Genomic DNA, 18105 nt, shown 5'->3' with positions numbered 1-18105 from the left:
TAATTTCTTGCTCATGCACACATCCCTAAAGACGTGGGATTGTCTGACATCTGTCATGCTCCGGCCCGTATTCTGTGCTGTTTAGCAGTCGAGTTAATAAGTATGCTGGATGCACGGGAGATGTAACAGATGACACGATGCACGGATTTTCCAAACAGCTTGCATCACCTGCAAGGTTTTCTGTTTAATTTTTCGTGAACCCCACAGCGAGAGAGGACAGACAATGCGGCACAGCTCATTTCAGAAGAGTTAAACGTGGCCGTGCATCGGTGGACAGAGAGGATCTTTTTCCTTCGGCGTGGCAAAATTCCAGGAACCCGAAATGTCACTACAACGCATAGTGTACTTCTCCTATGTAAGCACCCCCCCCCCAAAGAGAGAGGAGAAAAATCAGATTTCAAGTATGGCAAAATGTACATCAATCGCAGGATATTTCCGGGCAATATTGTGACACACACACACACACGCACAAAGATCTAATCCAAACAAAACCTACAAACTACTTGGTTATGTCTTAGTGCTGATGTTATTCAACCGGGAAATATGTACCGCAATGTCGAGTAAGAAGTGCGCCCATGTAAGGGTTGATTACTTATTGCCTTTAGAGTACGTTTTGTTGCCCAAAAATTTCCTTCAATATTAGTCTTAGCACCTTATGAACCATATTGACATCAGAAATCACTGAAAGGACAATCGTGGAAACGTAATCGCAAAGGAAAGTGGAATTTCGATAAAAACGAGGCATTCACTTGGAGGAGGATCTCTAAACTAGCAGACGGCGATTCTTCGTGTGGTGGGGGAGGGGGGGGGGGGCACCAACATGGTTGGTGCCGCTTCCTATGGTCATTAATACAGGTTGCATTCTCCATCTCCGGTTTTCTTTCCCTTTTGAAAAGCACGCCTTACTGGGTGTGATATCAAGCGAAAGGCGGAACGAGAGCCGCGTCCTCTGCTGAGAAGAGCCTCTGATCAATAATCTAAAATGTAAAAGTGGACGATTCCTAAATCAAAGGGGGGGGGAGACCGTATCAAGGCACTGGATTAACAACAACCAGCAATATGTAATCTTAAGTTTTGTCTCTTAAAAAAAATCATCCTGGTACTCTGCTGTAGTATAATATTCCTGGAAACTCTGCTGTTAAATTTGGTCCAGTAAAGGAAAAAAAAAAGTGTTTAGTGCAAGACTATTTCTGCTAAATCCAGGCAGTATCTTTTTTTTTTTTTTTACTTTTGCATCTTCTGAACCGACAGAGGAAGGACACTGGTTTTGACATCTGTTCCAAAAGACGAGGACAGCTGTGCCTTACCTTCTCAGACCTCCTAGAGCGTCTCACACAGACGTCCCTGAAAGGGACGCAGATCTACCGTCATGGCCGCTTCCTGTCCTTTGGTAGTACACCTTCAATACAGCTTTTTTTTTTTTTTCTTTAAATAAAAAGAGAGCCAGCGGTACCTGGCAAACAGAAGAGGTCAACACTGTCACCACTATACTGACGGAAAAATAAGAGTACGGATGGGACACACTGAATGCACACCCCCCCGCTCGCCTCCGCGGTGCAAGCCCAGGACTTCAGAATACTGTAATGACACAATCTCACCATAAATATACACACGAAAACCACCCGATTCCTTTGTTTTTCATTTTAAGTTCCTGGCGTTGAATGGACTTCGTACTCCTGTGTGTAACAGACTCACTTAGAAGTAAAAGGGGTGGGAGGGAAAGGAGGCGGTAGAGAGCAATGGAAGAACCAACATACAGGTGATTTTGCATCGGCCAAAGGGAGGGGAAAGGGGGGGGGGGGGGGGTTGCAACTTCTGTGAGGTTTTCTAATTTTTTTTTTTTTTTTTTTTTTTTAAACAGGGGAAAAAACCCACACGACAAGGAACAAAAACATTGAGCAGTTCTAGGCGTCGAGGGACCCTTTCCTCTCTTCCATCTTAACTACGGCACAGTCACACAACACAAAGTCTTTTAGATCAAAAGTCAAAAAAAAAAAATAAAAAAAAAAAAACTTCCACACACGTCCATCTTCAGCATCAGAGGGGTGGGTGGGTCGGGGGGGGGGGGGGCTGCAAGGTGAGCATTCACTTCTTCAGGGGCTGGTAGACGGACGCGTTGGGGTCCAGGCCCGAGGGACCGGTGTCCATGAACTTGGAGGAGTAATGTGGGGCCACGGTGCTCATGTTGTTCGCGTCTGCTGTGTAGGCGATGCTCGGCATGACGGCCATCACCTCCGCTATCTTCTGTTTCAGTTCCTTGATCTCCTGGTCCTTCTGGAGGATCTGACCTGCGATGGGAATGACGGGGAGGCGAGGTTTAGGATCTGTGACTGTCGCATGGAAAAAAGAAAGGCCATCCACCCACAAGAAGCGTGGGGATCTTACCTATATACAGCCGGTTTTACTCGTCTGTACATTTTAATATGTGAATGGGGGGGAAATCCCATCCAGTGTTACTAACAGGACCCACTCTGCCTCCATGCAAGTCGGCTCCAGCCACCAGAATCCGTGATACAGACAAACCCAGAAACGCATCACACTTGCTCGACACTAAAATCAGTGTCGCTTCTAATCTCCACCTGTACGTCAACATATTTACGTTTTACTTATCTGGCAGACACTTTTATCCAGAGTGATGTTTTTGAAAGTCAGTCCCTGGAGAAACTGGGAGTTAAGGGCTCGAGGGCCAAACAGTGACATCACTCTGCTGATTCTGGGATTTGAACCCAGGCCGCTTCACCCGCCGAGCCACATACCTCCCCCACAAAAAGTTTTTTTTCCCTTAATTTAAGCATTACAGTAACTCTATACAGACATCGTCCTGTAGATAACCCATTGTACATCCGCCCCCCCCGACCTTGAGCGATCTCCAGCTGCCTCTTGGCGTCCCCCAGTGCAGAGAACAGGTCCAGCTTGATGCGGGTCTCCGCGCTCAGACTGTTTTCCAGGTGCTGCGTCTTGTCCTGCATTGCCGAGAGCGCGGACATCAGCACCTCTGTGTCCTTTTCGTTCTCCTTGTACTTCCGCAGCTCCTAGAAGACGTGGTGGGGGGGGGGGGGGGGGGGGAGAAAGAGAGACATGGAATGGCAGGTCAGCAGGGATTCCCCACGCATCTCCAGGACGACTGGGCCCAGTCAGTGAAGATGTCTCTGAAGACCCAGCGAAAAGTCTGTGCGGAAACTCTGCTGTGTGCGGCCTGCAGATATGGATCCAGGGCCAGGACACCCTGATAAAAACCACGCTGGAGAAACAACATCCAGAAGAAAAGGAGAACCATACCGACCCCTGTGGAGAGGCAGGATTTCTGGGTCCAGTAGCACAGACAGGAGATACAATACAGGTTATATTTAAAAGGACAAACAAATACATAAAGCAAAATCAAAAATAAGAAGCACGCAAAAGAGCGTCACGCTATGGTACATGCAGTGCACACGACGGCAAACACACACCCCCCCCGTGGGAGAGCGGCGCCGCTCCGGCCCCAGGGCGCGAGGCTCACCTGCGCTCTCATCTCCAGCTCACGGATCTGCTCCTCCTTCAGCTTCATGTCCATGCTCAGCTTCTTGCACTCGCTCTCCAGCTCGCGGATGCGACTCCGGAAGGCGTCTGAGCACTCGCCCCTGCCGGGGGGGGAGGGGGGAGCACACCGTAAACTTTAATACCAGCATGAGATGGTTCTGCTGCTGCTAATAGAGGCGCCAACCAATCCTGACCCAACAGCGCCACCATCAGGCGTATTCCTGTTTTAGCTCCCTTCGCTATTATAAGATACGTTCTCTCTACAGAACGCCTGGAAGTTAAGCAGTCTGCTTTACATTTTATGTTTTATTTATTTCGCATATGTCTTTATCCAAAGCGAAATACAAGCAGAGCGAGCCAATCACTGGAGTAACTGGGGATTAATGGCCTTATAAAAGGGATTTGAACCGATGACCTTCCGATCACAGACACCCACTGAGCCACTCTGCTTTACTCTTGAAACATTCCCTGCCAAGTTAACCCCGCATGGCCTACGGGGGACACAGGTGCATCGTGGGTAGTCTCCGCACCTGGATGCAGCTGCCAGCGCTACGGCCCGGGCGGCAGTGGCCTCCTCCAGCTTCTTACGCTTCTTCTCCTCGGCCAGCTGCTTCTCAGCAGCCAGCCGGGCCTCCTGCTCCGCCTTCAGCCGCTTCTCCAGCTGGCTGATGGTCTGCTTGTCCTTCTGCTTGGCCTGCACGGCATTGTGGAGCCTGCAGGGGGGGCGGTAGCGATAAGGTGAGGGACCCGGAAGGCGTGACGTGATGCAGGCGTACCGGCCCGTGATCCCGTGACCTCACGCCCCCCGCCGGCGGCCCTCACTTGTTCTGCAGCAGCTCGTTGTCCTGCCGCAGCTGGCTGAGCTCCGAGCGCACGCTCCTCTCCGTGCTGCTCAGGGAGCCGATCTGGCTGCGCAGGTCCTGCTCCACCTGCCGACTCGCCTGCAGATCCGCTTTCAGCCTCTTGATGTCCTGCTCCAGCCTGCAGGGAGATGGAAATGCATCAAAAGGTTGACCTGCCAGCTTAGTATTACCATTATGCATAAACGCTGACAAATAGCTAAAACAAATTTATGCACAAGAACATACACTTAAGCCATTACCTGCAACTTCCTAATCCGATTATAAGGGAGAAGAAAAAAAATGCTTAAATGCACTCCTTCCCCACTAGATGGCAGCATATACTAAGGAGCGAGATCCACGGACATGTTTGGTCGTCAGAGAAGGCTTGACACAGGAATAGAGGTTTTCACATTCTGCCATATTAAGTAATCCCTCCATCCTCCTTATCCAATGAGCTGCAGCCAGCCCGGACCCCATTCCAAGTAAGCACAGGGCAATGCTGTATGGGATGCCAGTCCCCCACAGGGCAGGCACATGCATGCACTCGCGCACACACTGGATAATTTCGAAAGACCCTCCACCTCCTTTCTTATGGTGTACCCTGTACAGTGGCATGGTGAACCTGGCACCTGTCCCAGCAAGTACAAGACATGAAGTTCACCCTGGACTGGATGCCAGCCCACTGGGGGGTACACACTGCCTCTCAGAAAAACACGTCATTTACAGATACTCCTACATCGATTCACATCTTTTTGCAACATAAACTGCTCTCCATTATATAAACAGGGATGCCGAAAAGCCCATCAATCACACTTCAATTTAGCGATGCCCTGTACAAGAACTTAAATGTAAGGCCCCGTTTGTTATACAGACAGGGTCCAGATGTGTCCTCACATTTTCACCAGTCAGTCATCCATTCCGTCATCGCGCCCCATTGCCAGCTGCTGCCACTTATTTCCAAGGACATCAGCCCGACACAATGACTGACCGCAGCCTCTGTGTCTGACTGACTGGCTGCCAAGCATCAGAGCAGCGCGTCTGTTCTGGGCCCGGAACGCCGGGATTCCCACTACTCCCAGTGCTCGCTGCCGAGGACAGCCCCCAGAACGAGGAGAGAGAGAGAGACGCACCATCCCAGTCCCAATCCAGACACGGAGGGAGCACTGGGAGACCCCACAGTCCCACACAGAACATGCAACTGCGATCTGCTTGCCTGAATTTACAGTGTAAACGGGCAGTGTAGTGTGAGGACCCCACGTTTGCAGGACATCCACAAACACCTGCACACTTACCTGCGAATCTCTCTACAAGTTAAAGAGGGAAAAAAAAAAAAAAAATCGATTGGGTTGTGCTGACAAATTTCAAAGTGAACGCACACAGCGTGCAGCGTAACGAGCTCATGTCTCAAGCACCTCTGGTGAGTCAGTTTTTTTGTAGAACATCTCATGACGACGTCCTGCTGATTGCACCAGTGACTGAAGTTTCATACAGAACGTCTGCAGTCTGTTCCTGCCCAAGATCTACTTTTATAAGAATACCTCAAATACAGAAATATCGGACCCAAAGTACCACAGAACACAATCCTGTCATCTCCTGGATCCATTTTCTGACTCTCTGCATGCCTCCTTTCTCCATGACTCACCAAACAACCTTTTGAGAAGCCGGCCTTCCGCCCTGACTCACAGCGAGGGGGGCATATCTAGCATTACTGCATTTACCTTAATTACCGCGGCACTAACTGCGGTCCAAGCGGCATCCGGGGAACGCAGCCCACGCCGAGCCCCCCACCTGGGTCCAGACGCGTCCCGCTCTCATACGGGCGACATTCATGGCAGCGAAGCCAGAACACTTTACGTTTAACCTCCCCAAGCACCATTACAGATGCTCTAAAAATTGTTTCCGGCAGGGAAAAAACCGTCACACAAATGTCCTTTCATTAGAAATGGCTGATGGTCTGTTTCGTTTACATTTTTCTAAATCAACTAAAAACATTATCACCTCATCAGTGTGTCAGGTTCTGTGGTCTAAAGGAAGGAGTTCAACAACCACACAAATTATCACCGAAATGCATCTTCATTCAAACTACGCGGCTGACAGTTAAACCAGCTGAAATATTTAACGGAACATTACTGGCTAAGCAAACAGAAGCCTTTAGTCCTGTGAGCATGTGGGATTAGCGTGCTCTTGAGTTATGATGCAATTTACAGTTATACTGTAGTCAAAACACGGCGATTAACATCACGATGGACAAAGTTGATGAACAGCAAACCATAACAATCAGGGAACAGTGGACAGAGCAGCCAGGTGGCCATGCGCGAGGCACACAGGAGGGGGACGGCGGGAGGAGGGGGACGGCGGGAGGAGGGCGCCCCCTACCGTACGAGCGCCTCGGGCTTGCCCAGCTGGTTATTGGGTATGCAGTTTTCCATGAGGTCCCTGTGGGATGACGGGCTCTTCCCCGGGAACTTCTGCTTCTTCTCGCTCCTGCTGGAGGTCGTGGAGGTGGGCACGCTGCCGTTGGTGGCGCCGTGGCCGCGGGGCGACGAGTTGCCCGGGCCTCCCGCTGTGTTCTTGTAGTTCTTGGAGGCGCTGGCCGCGGCGTCGTCCTTGGCCAGCAGGCTCTCCGCGCTGCCCGCCAGCTCATTGTTCAGTCTCTTGCTACTCAGGTGGTTCTCCATGTACTCGATCTCCTGCAGCTTGGACTCCACCGTCTGCAGGATGTTGTTGTTTATCCCCAGGCTCTGCTTCTTGCTGTCCCTGTCCTTGCTCTCGCGCCCCTTCTCCCTGTACTCCAGCTCTGGCAGCGGAGGTGTGACCTTCCTGCCGGGGGCCCCATTCTGGGTCGTGGGGGGATGCTCTGTGTCGGAGACCCCTTTGGCCGCCGTGACTGTAAGGTGTAGAGCGGGACGATTAGCATGGGGCTTTGGGCCAAACTACAGATCCGTAATGTAAATATATATACTGCCCATAGCTGGTGAAGTTCATAAAACAGCCTATAGGTGGAGCCACGGGAGACAATCTACACACAATTCAGTCTGTACCTACGGCTGCAGCGATTGGATGAGTCATAAACCCCCCCCAATTTAAAAGAACTCTCTAGGATCAGTGTCCTACCTCACCCATAGTAACCTCAGAGGCCCCATGCACATGCATGTACGCTAGCCAGCCTCCCTCCCACCTCCACCACCTCCCCCCCGGGTACCGACCTTCCTCAGCCTCCCGCTCCTGCCTGTGGAGGAGCTGCTGCTCGGGGGGCAGCGCCTGCTGGAGCAGCTGCATGTAGAACTCGTTCTCCTTCTGCACCTCCTTCTGCTTGCGTAGCCGCATCTTGTAGCTGACGTAGCTCTTGAAGCCGAAGCCCAGCGTCACCACGGGGTAGCCGATGCTGGGGAGGGCGGAGACGCGTCAGTCAGCGAGGGTGGGAGGTGCTTAAATTAAAACCTAAACTGGGCCCGTGATAGATTAAGGGTGGGGAACCCAGAGGCCTTACCAGTTGTTCGCTCCTATACACCAAGCCCATTTCCATGGACCCTTTATTTTAACATAAACAGAACAGCAACGCGGCTAAACATGACCACTGAGACAGTGACCTGCCCATGATTTGTTTAAAGAAAGGCCAGGTGTCAGAGTGCCTCACTCAGGAAAGAGAAACTAAAAGAGCATGCTGAGCAGCGAGCACTCCGCACTGCACACGGCTAGCGGGCAGCGGCACTCACCAATGCGCCGCGAACGGTCGGCACAGGTCCACATGGAAGTTCTTGAGATCTTTGAAGCGGATCGCTGCTTCGATGTACACGAAGAGTATCCAGAGCGAGACCGTGGGAAGGCACACTCCTCTTTCTAAGCATCCAGAGCGAGAGGCAACACCTTAACAGTCGTGCTATGGTCTCCCGTGCACGTCTACTCAAGAAAAAAAAAAAAAACACTAGGGTTCCTTTAAAAGATTGCAAAACTGCATTTCCAGCCGCCTAAGTTTCCCCATCGCTGCAGTTATTTCGATTCTTATCGGCAGGACAACACGGTGGCTCAGTGGGGAGTGCTGACACCCACCCGGACTTGGATCTGACTACTACCCCCCAGCTCTATGCACCCCGGAGAGCCTGTGGTTTATTCCCACATGCTAAACACAAGCGGATTTGGTTGAATCTATAAACCGCTCCTGGCTTGTGTGAGTGAGTGTGTGCCCTGCCGTGGACTGGCATCCCATCCAGGATGTCTCCTGCTTTACTCTCTGTGCTGCCTGGGACGGGCTCCAGTGCAACACCTGGAAGATGGATGCATTGCCAGGATGTAGCCAAGTGCTACATCACTGTGTCACTTAATATCGACAGAATATTGCCATCCACTTGACACATAAGACGTAGGGGAAGAGGGTGGGTTGACTACATCCCAAATTAAACCACGTTCCTTGTACGTGCCACATGTAACGACCTGTCTGCACAACGTGCCACATGTCCTACGTCATAGCATCAGGCGTGGGCTGTCCGCGAACACCAAGAAACGTGGACACGTGCATGACAACACACTGTGCCTCTGCATACATGTACTCACCTGTGTGCCACACGTACTGCACCCACACGTATGTGCTGGCGGCGAAGAACAGCCACTGAACGGGGATGAAGAGGAGGCAGATGATGTCCGACGTGAAGGCCACGCAGACGAAGAACACAGAAAACGCCTGCGGGACAGAATGTTGTCACATTTCGGCTGCGTGACACCTCATTAATCCCCCCCCCAATAGAGAGCCGAGGAATGGCGAGTTTTACGTTAAAACTTTTCACACGGCATGACAGTGAGTATCTTTCCTCAGTATCAGTGCTGATGACTGGCAGCTCTGGGCGGCCCTGCCCTCAGTGTTTCATAGTCTCCTCCCCTCCACAGTCATCACAGTCGCTCACGCACATGCGGTCACCTGGAGCGACCCGGCATGGGTCTCACAGGACTGCCCGCCCTGCGGCTGCCCGCCCTGCTCTCACTTCACCTTTCGGGCGGCGGAGGGAAACTCACCAGCCCCTGGTACCTGAAGGAGTCGTACACGCTTCTGATGAACAGCCAGAACGGCCACAGGTACTCGAACCTGAATTCCAGCACGAAATCCGCCAGCAGCACCATCGCCCACACCACCAGGAACTTGAGGTACAGGAATGTGCTGGGGAAGGGGGAGAGAGATGAGGGCTGGGGGTTGGCTGGTATCTAAAGGCACCAGGAAGGTTGAACAGCATGAAACATCCCTATAACATCAGTGGCACCCTATTAACAAATGACTAATACCCAGAGTGAAAGGCCACATCACAATCCAGAGAGGGAGAGAGAAAAGACAGATTCATTCAGAACCAAAGAATACAGGACCACAACACTCCAGAAAGACACAACAAACAAATAAAATAAAAGCACAGGTGCCAAAGTAGTTAATGACACAAAAAAGACAGTTATACCCTTGAACAAAGGCATACACCCATCCAGTAAAAATTCACAGCTAAACTTAATGGGCAAAACTTAGGTTGAACCCCAAGCAACCAAATAAAAACAGCTTGGTTCAAAGCCAGTGAACCGTTTCACATCTACAACATTTTTAATAAGACCCAGTGCACTTCATATCCAGCAACCCTAAGACAGAATGATAGATATTAACTGGTGGCACTACAATAGATTTACACATAGATCAATTAAGAGACATAATGAATAACCAGCATTAGATCATCCACAGTAAATCAAAGAGCCGTATTTTAGCGCAATATTTAAAATGGAAAATACTGCCAGCTGGGCCCAGACAGTATAAACTTGCTAACAGAGATCAGCGTTAAATGCAGCCTCGAAGAATCGAGCTCTTCTTCCTGCACCGTTTCACGTGCGAAAATAACAGCTTGTTTTCAGTGAATTTTTAAGCTGCATATGACAATTCCACAGCGTACGGGTCGCGTTCACGGCTCCATCCATGCACACCTCGCCAGTATTGTTCCGAATATCATAAAATGCAATAAATGCAAATAGATTAGTAAGAGACCTGAAGGAACAGACACCGTTTATAGACGAAAGCGCCGTTTTAAAAGGGATTCTTAAGAAACAAAGGAGTGCAACGGAGTTAAATAATTGAGATTTTGTTCAGATCTGAAAGCTATAAGCAGCAGCCTCATGAGAGGCTGCGCTTTATCCGAGTCCCGGGCCGCGGTTCGGGCCCCTCCTCCGTCCACGCAGCTCGACCAGCCGGCCGCCGCTCTCCCGGACGCGCCGCGGCGGACAGGCATAACGCGGACAGACGCACCACCGGCCTTCCTCACCGTACCTGCCGTAAATGCCCTCGGTGATTCGGTTCCGTTTTAACGGCCGCCGGAGTTTGCTGCAGTCCGCATTGCGCCGCTTCATCCTCCCCCTTTTAGCTCGGGCCTTCTAATTTTCCCAGTGGGCTCTTCCAGCTTTTTCCCCCGAACCTTCTACTGGCGCACAGGGGGGAGGAAACCTACGATACAATTTTCAATAAAAACGAGTCGCTGTTGTTATTAATTCACTGGAAACAAAGAAATAAATAAAAACACTCCACACAAGACCCTCCTCCTTTCTTTTAGCGCAGGCTCCATACGCCGCGACGTATTGCACAAAAAACACTGTGCGACAGTCTGTCCGACCAATCCTCCTCAACGTACGAGACACCAAATATGATTGATGTAAAAAGCGACTAATCAAATTACTTGAACCTGTGTCATTCATGCAAAAGGGTGGGCAAACGTGGCGTGAGCGTCAGCGACGTCAGCCAATAGCGGTCTCAGTAGGCAAGCTGGGCGTCCGTCGCTGACCTATGGCGTGCGGGGGGAGGAGGGACGTCGCTGCTGGAAGTCTTCTGGTGCTATTTTTGTTCGCGGCTGAAGCAACGCGGAGCTGCGTTGAATATACGCCGAGTAAAAATAAATACATCGATGAGGTGCTGGTGCGCGATCACGCTGCTAGCTATTATTAGCGATAAATTGACCACAAGAGCAGACACCCCAGTTAACAGCAGGCAACAGCAGACAGAATTTACAAGAAAGGAAAGCCCCAATAGTTTCCTCTCAATAAAATTACGTTACAGACAATAGAAGCCATGATATAACCATCTTCAAGTCGGAGACATTGGCTAAACCGTTTAAGGCAATTACGTTTCGTACATGTATGGGACAGTCATAAGATTTTAACAATAAAAGAACCTCATCCAGGTTTGTAAAATTCACCAGAAATGCCACTTAAGAAAGGATTTTGTATCTTTATTGTTACAGAATCTGCAGACAAAAACTAGGAAGGGGAAAAAGTCAATAACATACTGTTGGTAACCACATCAGGTAGGAAAATGCCAGACAGCTACAGAGTAAAGTCCATTTGGTCTAATGTTCCTGCTACTACCCTGTGCTAAGTGGGAGGAGGCAGAGAACAGCTCCGCTGGGACCAGGTATATACACTGGTTAGAGGGTTCAAAGACTGTACATCCTTAAGGGATCAAGACACAATGGAAGAGGGACTGGGAAAGAGAGCAGAATTCAGTGAAAGAACTACGAATGAAGGTAGACTGTACATACATTATTTATTAAAAAAAAAAAAAAAAAAAAAAAACAAACAAATCGAGGGCGATCCCTACCATTGAACCGTGTTTGGCATCTTATGACAGTGTGGTCCGCCACAGCGGCAGGTGTGTGGTTAAACACGGTTTTAAAAAAAGGAAAAAAAAAAAAAAACTGGATACTTACACAAACAAGACTGTTTTACATTTACCATTCTGTGTAGTCAGCTGAACGAAAAGGTAGACGGATGGCAGAGTATAAATATTTGTAAAGTAAAACACTGGAGACTGAGCTACACCAGGTTTATCTGAAGGAATTTACCACAGGTAACAGAAGAATACTTCCCATAGGTTAACCTGATGCTGTAGAATGTCTCTCAGCTTGACATCACCCTGACAACACTAACACTGCCCCCTCCTCCCCCCCCCCCCCACACACCACCGCCCGCACCAACCCCAGGCCTGGAAGTCACTCCCTCTGCTCCATCTTCACTTTGGGTGGCTTTAGGAAGGTTCTGGTGTTCTTCTCCTTCTTGGTCTTGCCTTTGGCCTGGAAGTTTCTCCAGCTGTCCACTCGCCCATCCCGCGATTCCTGGGGGGGGGGGGGCACAGAACCTTAATGCTACCATATCAAAAAAACAGGGGGGACACACACCAACCAGTGCTCCCCACCCTCCTAATTCGTGAGGTCCATTTCTTTCACAGGGAAATGCATTTAACAAAATCATTCGCGGCCTGCACCTCAAAGTGCTTCTGCCACTCCCTCTCCCTCTTCGCCTTCTCCTGCGTCTCGATCTCTTCCTCCCGTTGTCTCTTCCTAAACACACAGATCACTGTCAGATGGGCGCCATGGTCCAGCTTGCAAATGCTGGGCAATTCTAAACTACAACTTCACAGACCTGTAAAAGTTACAAAAGTAATCAGGTAGGAGTGTGTTAGTACAGGACACCGCAATCTGTCACTTCAATCTGCAACAGTTAAGTTAGCGATTCATAATCCACCGGGCCACCCGCTCCAGCTGCTCTCCCGACTGAGGTGCTAGGAATTGGGCCAAAGGAGGCTCTCTGTTGCGTCTGACTTGTTATACTGGCAGGACAGACTAAGGGGAATTCTACACGAGCGAGTGTTCTGCTGGCTCTTGAAGCTGGAAGCTCATTCATTGCGAATACTTTGGGCAGCTATAACTGAACAGCTACTGTGCTGCCATAAACACTTTATCATCATTTAATTAAAAAAAGCCATTAAAGAACTGCAAAATCCCCTCTTTTAACCACTTTCTAGGTCTCAGGGGAGTCTCCCTCAATCTCATTTCATTACCACTCAAATACAGGCCTCCCCTTTCCCATTAAATAAGTTCCCCCTCCCTTTGTACCTCCATGACATTGTGCACAGCAACCGCTTCAACGTCCCATTACTGGTCATGCCGAGACTCTTTATTGGCCACAAATTGCTCCGCCCACTTCCTGTCTTCATCGCACGCACGATCCATCTTTCATTCTCAGCAATTGTGTCGACGCTGCAGACATACTGCGATTCAGTCAGCGGGTTCCTGACTTACCTCTCATGCATCTCCTTAGCTTCTCTTTCCTTCCTCTTGATCTCCAGCTCTGCAAACAACTTCATCGTCTGCTTGTAGACGGCCTGCTTGAACTGGAAGTAGTAGACGCAGTCAGAGAGCAGACCTCCGCTAATCTCCACACCTCTATTTTTAACACGTCATGTAGGCCCCACCAGACGCTTGGCGACAAACCAAATAATATTTGCCAGTCAGCTAACACATGTCATTCATGAAGCATTTTCTCATGTGAATAATGAACCAGGGTTTCTCTCAATTATAGCCTTGATACGACATCTTGACATGAACGGATTTCTTGAATGGGCATAACATTTTTTGAGGGGAGGCATTGAATCATTTTGTCCTCTTGGGGGGGGGGGGGGGTGGGTGGGCTCGGGTCCCTGAACTCCGATGCGAAGTCTGTTAAGTTACCAATGATTGGTCAAATTTGGTCTGTACCTATTGGGTGGGCTGATGATTCATAGGAATCAGAATAAAGACTGGAGCCAGTACTGATACAATTCAACCAGTATTACTGAAGGAAAAGGAAGAGTGGGCCGTCATTTCCACCGTACCACTTCGGGGTCGTCTTCCTCCAGCACTGTGGACTTTCCATCTTTCTTCAGTTGCTTTCGCTTCTGACTCATCTGACATCACAAAAGAGGAGAGAACCGAAACGCATATCGAATGTCAGGAATGGACTCCTTTACATTGTGGGAAATTCCATTTTAGACCAAGAGGCTCGAGTCTAAAATACCGCCGGGGGGGGGGGGGGGCAAAGTCTACACATGTAAGGACGACACAGAAATTCACAGGCAAGCTGGATTTCCTACGCCATTTTCCCCAGCATTATGATGTACAGACATACACTCACAGTCAGAGGTTTCTGCACAGACTGAGATTTTCTACGTTTGCATATTACTGACTTAACATTTACTAAAATACACTCACTTCTTTGCTAAGAAATACATTTACACTATGTTCACAAAGTAACTTTATTAGCAAGAAAATGTCCTATATTTGATTCCTCAAAGTAACCTCCTTTATCACGTACAATAGAGAAAATTTGAGGCAGTCTTTCTATAAGGGACAATAAATACGGCTGTTTCATGGGATGAAACACTTAATCAGTGCATTTAAAGCCCAGGGTTTGACTATGCCATCACCCCACAACCAGTTAGTAGGATGTCAGACATGCCCCGTTACATATTCTTTCCATTTTATGAAGGAAACTTGTTAAGTTTGACTTGTATTTTCATTTATAGTTTACTCAACTTCCCAATGCTTAACAAGAATAAAAAAAATGTGGAGTTTGCGAAATAAAGGGGTTAAGTGGTAACCTGTGGTGTGCAAAAGCCTTTGACTGATAGCATATTAACGTCTCAGGTCTAACCATGTGCTCGATGTACTCCTTTCCTGCATGAATCACGTCAACAGCACGTTTCTTCTGCTCTTGGTCTAGCAGCAAACGGTATGCCTTATCCACGGCTGAAGAGCAATCAAGAAAATCAAGTAAATTACCCGTGAAGCAGAATCATATTGGATGCCATAACAGGGCAGATATTATCAATTACAGTAAAATCCAGTTATAACGAATTTAAAGGGACCTGGCCAAACAGTCCGTTATATACAAAGTCCGTTATATCCAGAGTTGCTGTACGCCCAGAACACAACTACAGGATACCATTTACTCATGCCACACCCCAGCAGAGACACTTGTGGTATAGATTATTATATTGTACATGTAGTAATCTAACTTTACTTGAACAGATGAGTGACTATTAACAATCCCGACTACATATCTGCGTTGGATTTCACCGGCATGCTACACGCCTTATAGGCGGAGCCTGTATGTCCGTTATAGCCGAACAAAACTACAGCTAAAAGCGGCCCTGGGGACAAAATTGTTTGTCCGTTATAAGCGAAATTGCATTATATGCGAGTCCGCTATATCCGATGCTTTTTCTGCATGTTCTTAAATACGCGTGGTTCATCATCCGTTATAGATGATATTCCGTTATAACCGTATTATCATAATTCCGCCCAAGCTTAGTTGAGATCATGAACTAGTTAAGTCTGTCTTTGTAACAGAAAACATAACTGCAATTTTAATTGTTCCATTTCAAGATTATGTAGTACAGCGTTTGTCAAACTTATTTGTCCTGGGGACCAGTCATGTCAGGTTTTGGGGCTGCAGGGTCCTGCATAAACGACTGCCCCCAACCCCCCACCCCCGCGGATGCGTATCTGGATACATAGATAGATAGATATTATTTCTATAGATAGATAGTATTACTATTATTATTATTGTTGTTATTATTATGCCTGACCTGATCTGACTGAATTTTGATTGGTGCAGAAGCGAGGCTCAGTGGACCGGCAGGAACCCTCTCACGGACCACCACCGGTCCGCAGCCCATAGTTTGAGAAACACTGATGTAGTATATGATAAAAATCTGCGTAGTTTACCAGTGACGCTGAGCTCTGCATGAACTCTAAGAGCCAAACGACAAACTATACTTCTAGATAAAATCTATTTGGCTATAGTTTATCTGGGATAAAGGTAACTAATTTTTTGTTTCATAAATATTGCAATATTTATGGCAATATCTGACCCCTCCTCTAGCAGTGCAGCCCTAGCGCAAATTGCTTTGGCATCTAATGAGGGAATAATTAGGCCTACAGAGCTCTATATAAGACAGGCACTATACCTTCGAAAGCTTTCTGAGCCCTGTCTGCATCATCCTGGTTCTTGTCAGGATGAACCAGGAATGACAGCTGGAAGAAAAAAGAAGTTTCAAAATATTGATCCAGGTAATATAGCACAGGGAGTATGACAGAAAATGACATTTATACTACGTCATAGCAAAAATGAAGCAGGACATTGTTTATATACCTGCCGAAACCGCTTCTTTATCTCTTCATCTGTTGCGTCTGGGTCGATCTGCAACACCTGGAATATGAAAACAACAATTACACACGCACGCGATAAAAGTGATGGGTCAAAATATTCAAGAATTAATTTAGACATACGCAATCAACTTTGACCATTTTGCTTAAAGCCTTAAACCATAGACCAAAGAAAAGCACACGCCTACCTCGAATGGATTCAGGTTAAAATAAGACGCCCCGGGTCTTAGCAACCTCTCTATCTGCTGTTTTGGGGTGAAAACAGAGTCTCTCTTCTCAATTTGTTTCACCTGTATAAACACAGAACAAGATCCATCAGTCTGGACAAAGCGTGAAAACGAAAACAAGGTGCTGTTTCTGATCAAAACGATACGCAAAACCGGATACTAATGCGGAGTACCTGGTGATTATCGAATACATACAAAGACATATCTAACCGCGTCCCTTGGCTGCTTATTACATTTAGAAATCACACGCTAGCTGTTATGAATTACCCAGCAAATCGCAGAAGCCTAAACTGATCGCACGGCCGTATCTGGTCGAGTTTTCAAAGCACGCTCCATTGTATTTTCTTAAGGCCTAATAACATCGATCCCTGAGTCGTACTTAACAATACATCGTGAGAGTCCAGTGCCCGACCGATGCCGGATTACTTTATTATCACTCAGATGTATAAATCCACGGATTCCCTGAGCTCTTACCTCTGAATAAAACGTCTGAAAAAGATCTTCGCTAGCGTCACTTGGAGCGCCAGCTTCTCCTCCATTCGCCGCCATTTTGGCTCAAGTTACGGTCACGTGACCGTGTATTTAATCACGTGAGCTGCCTTATTATATTCGAGGCAAGTCTGTACCTGCATCTAGTTTTCTGGAAGAAAACCCACATCACTGGAAAAAAAATCACTTAAAGTAAAAGGTAGATTTGCTTAAAATCTTTCATATCTATAAGTGCTTTTATAAATGACGTCTACTTACTGTTTCTTTACTGTTTCTTGTATTAATATTTAAACTAAAATACTGTTCTGCTGTGGAAATTGTGATCAACATAATTATATTAGGTCATGACTACCATTTGCTTACCATAACGAATCATACAGCTACTTTGCTATATGTTTTGCAAGAAACGTATTTTAAAAACAACCCCAGAGCATCCCAATTCTGGTATCGCAGAGTAATTTTATTTCAGAAAATGACTCATGTTCAAAACAAATTTAATCAGTATAGTAATACTACCATATTACACCGTTGCTCCTACGATTAATAACAACCCATAACGAAAAGGTGTGAAATCGCTATTAACAGCAGACGGACTTTCTCGTTGTCCCGCTGTATGGTAGCCTGGTCACGTGATTCTTAGACCACGCCCACACGCTATTTGACGGGAAAGGCTTTGAACCGTAGGAAAGATTAATTAGCTGACAATCACGGACATTTAAAGTCTTCTGAACCGACTGAGCGATGCATCCTGATTTTTTTAAAATTTTCTTTTAATTAACAGAACGATCAAGTTCGTAAGAACATGCACAAACGAAAATAAGATGTTTTTGGTTGACATTTTTAGTTGCTAATCTTTTTTTTTTGCGATTTTCATTCATCAAGAATTATACTTAAGCTGCAAACAGCAGCGCCCTCTAAAATGTGTAACTCATCATCGAAAAATGTATTACTGTTACCTATTCAGTGGCTCAGGAAGACGTACTGTATATTTTTATACAGTTTTAATGTTATTGAGTTGTCCAAGTTTAAATGATCCGA

General features: G+C 47.6%; 2 protein-coding genes across 2 annotated transcripts; both read right to left on the bottom strand.

The window, feature by feature from the left end:
* Positions 1-146: 146 nt before the first annotated feature.
* Positions 147-11026, bottom strand: LOC125718660 (macoilin-1-like). Its single transcript, XM_048992596.1, has 11 exons — positions 10645-11026; positions 9369-9510; positions 8913-9039; positions 8078-8201; positions 7568-7746; positions 6738-7248; positions 4342-4500; positions 4050-4232; positions 3500-3620; positions 2858-3032; positions 147-2288 (listed from the first exon to the last, which is right to left on the bottom strand). The coding sequence occupies exons 1-11, from the start codon at positions 10722-10724 to the stop codon at positions 2086-2088; spliced, it is 2004 nt and encodes a 667-aa protein (XP_048848553.1). The 5' UTR covers positions 10725-11026; the 3' UTR covers positions 147-2085.
* Positions 11027-11575: 549 nt separating this feature from the next.
* On the bottom strand, positions 11576-17199 carry LOC125718662 (dnaJ homolog subfamily C member 8-like). The gene is made up of 9 exons (XM_048992603.1): positions 17053-17199; positions 16540-16641; positions 16338-16394; positions 16153-16219; positions 14835-14929; positions 14017-14088; positions 13445-13536; positions 12628-12703; positions 11576-12478 (listed from the first exon to the last, which is right to left on the bottom strand). The coding sequence occupies exons 1-9, from the start codon at positions 17125-17127 to the stop codon at positions 12356-12358; spliced, it is 759 nt and encodes a 252-aa protein (XP_048848560.1). The 5' UTR covers positions 17128-17199; the 3' UTR covers positions 11576-12355.
* Between the last annotated feature and the right edge of the window lie 906 nt (positions 17200-18105).

Source organism: Brienomyrus brachyistius, chromosome 23, assembly GCF_023856365.1.
Source record: "Brienomyrus brachyistius isolate T26 chromosome 23, BBRACH_0.4, whole genome shotgun sequence".
Taxonomy (NCBI): Eukaryota; Metazoa; Chordata; class Actinopteri; order Osteoglossiformes; family Mormyridae; genus Brienomyrus; species Brienomyrus brachyistius.
This window is presented reverse-complemented; position numbering and strand designations above follow the sequence as displayed.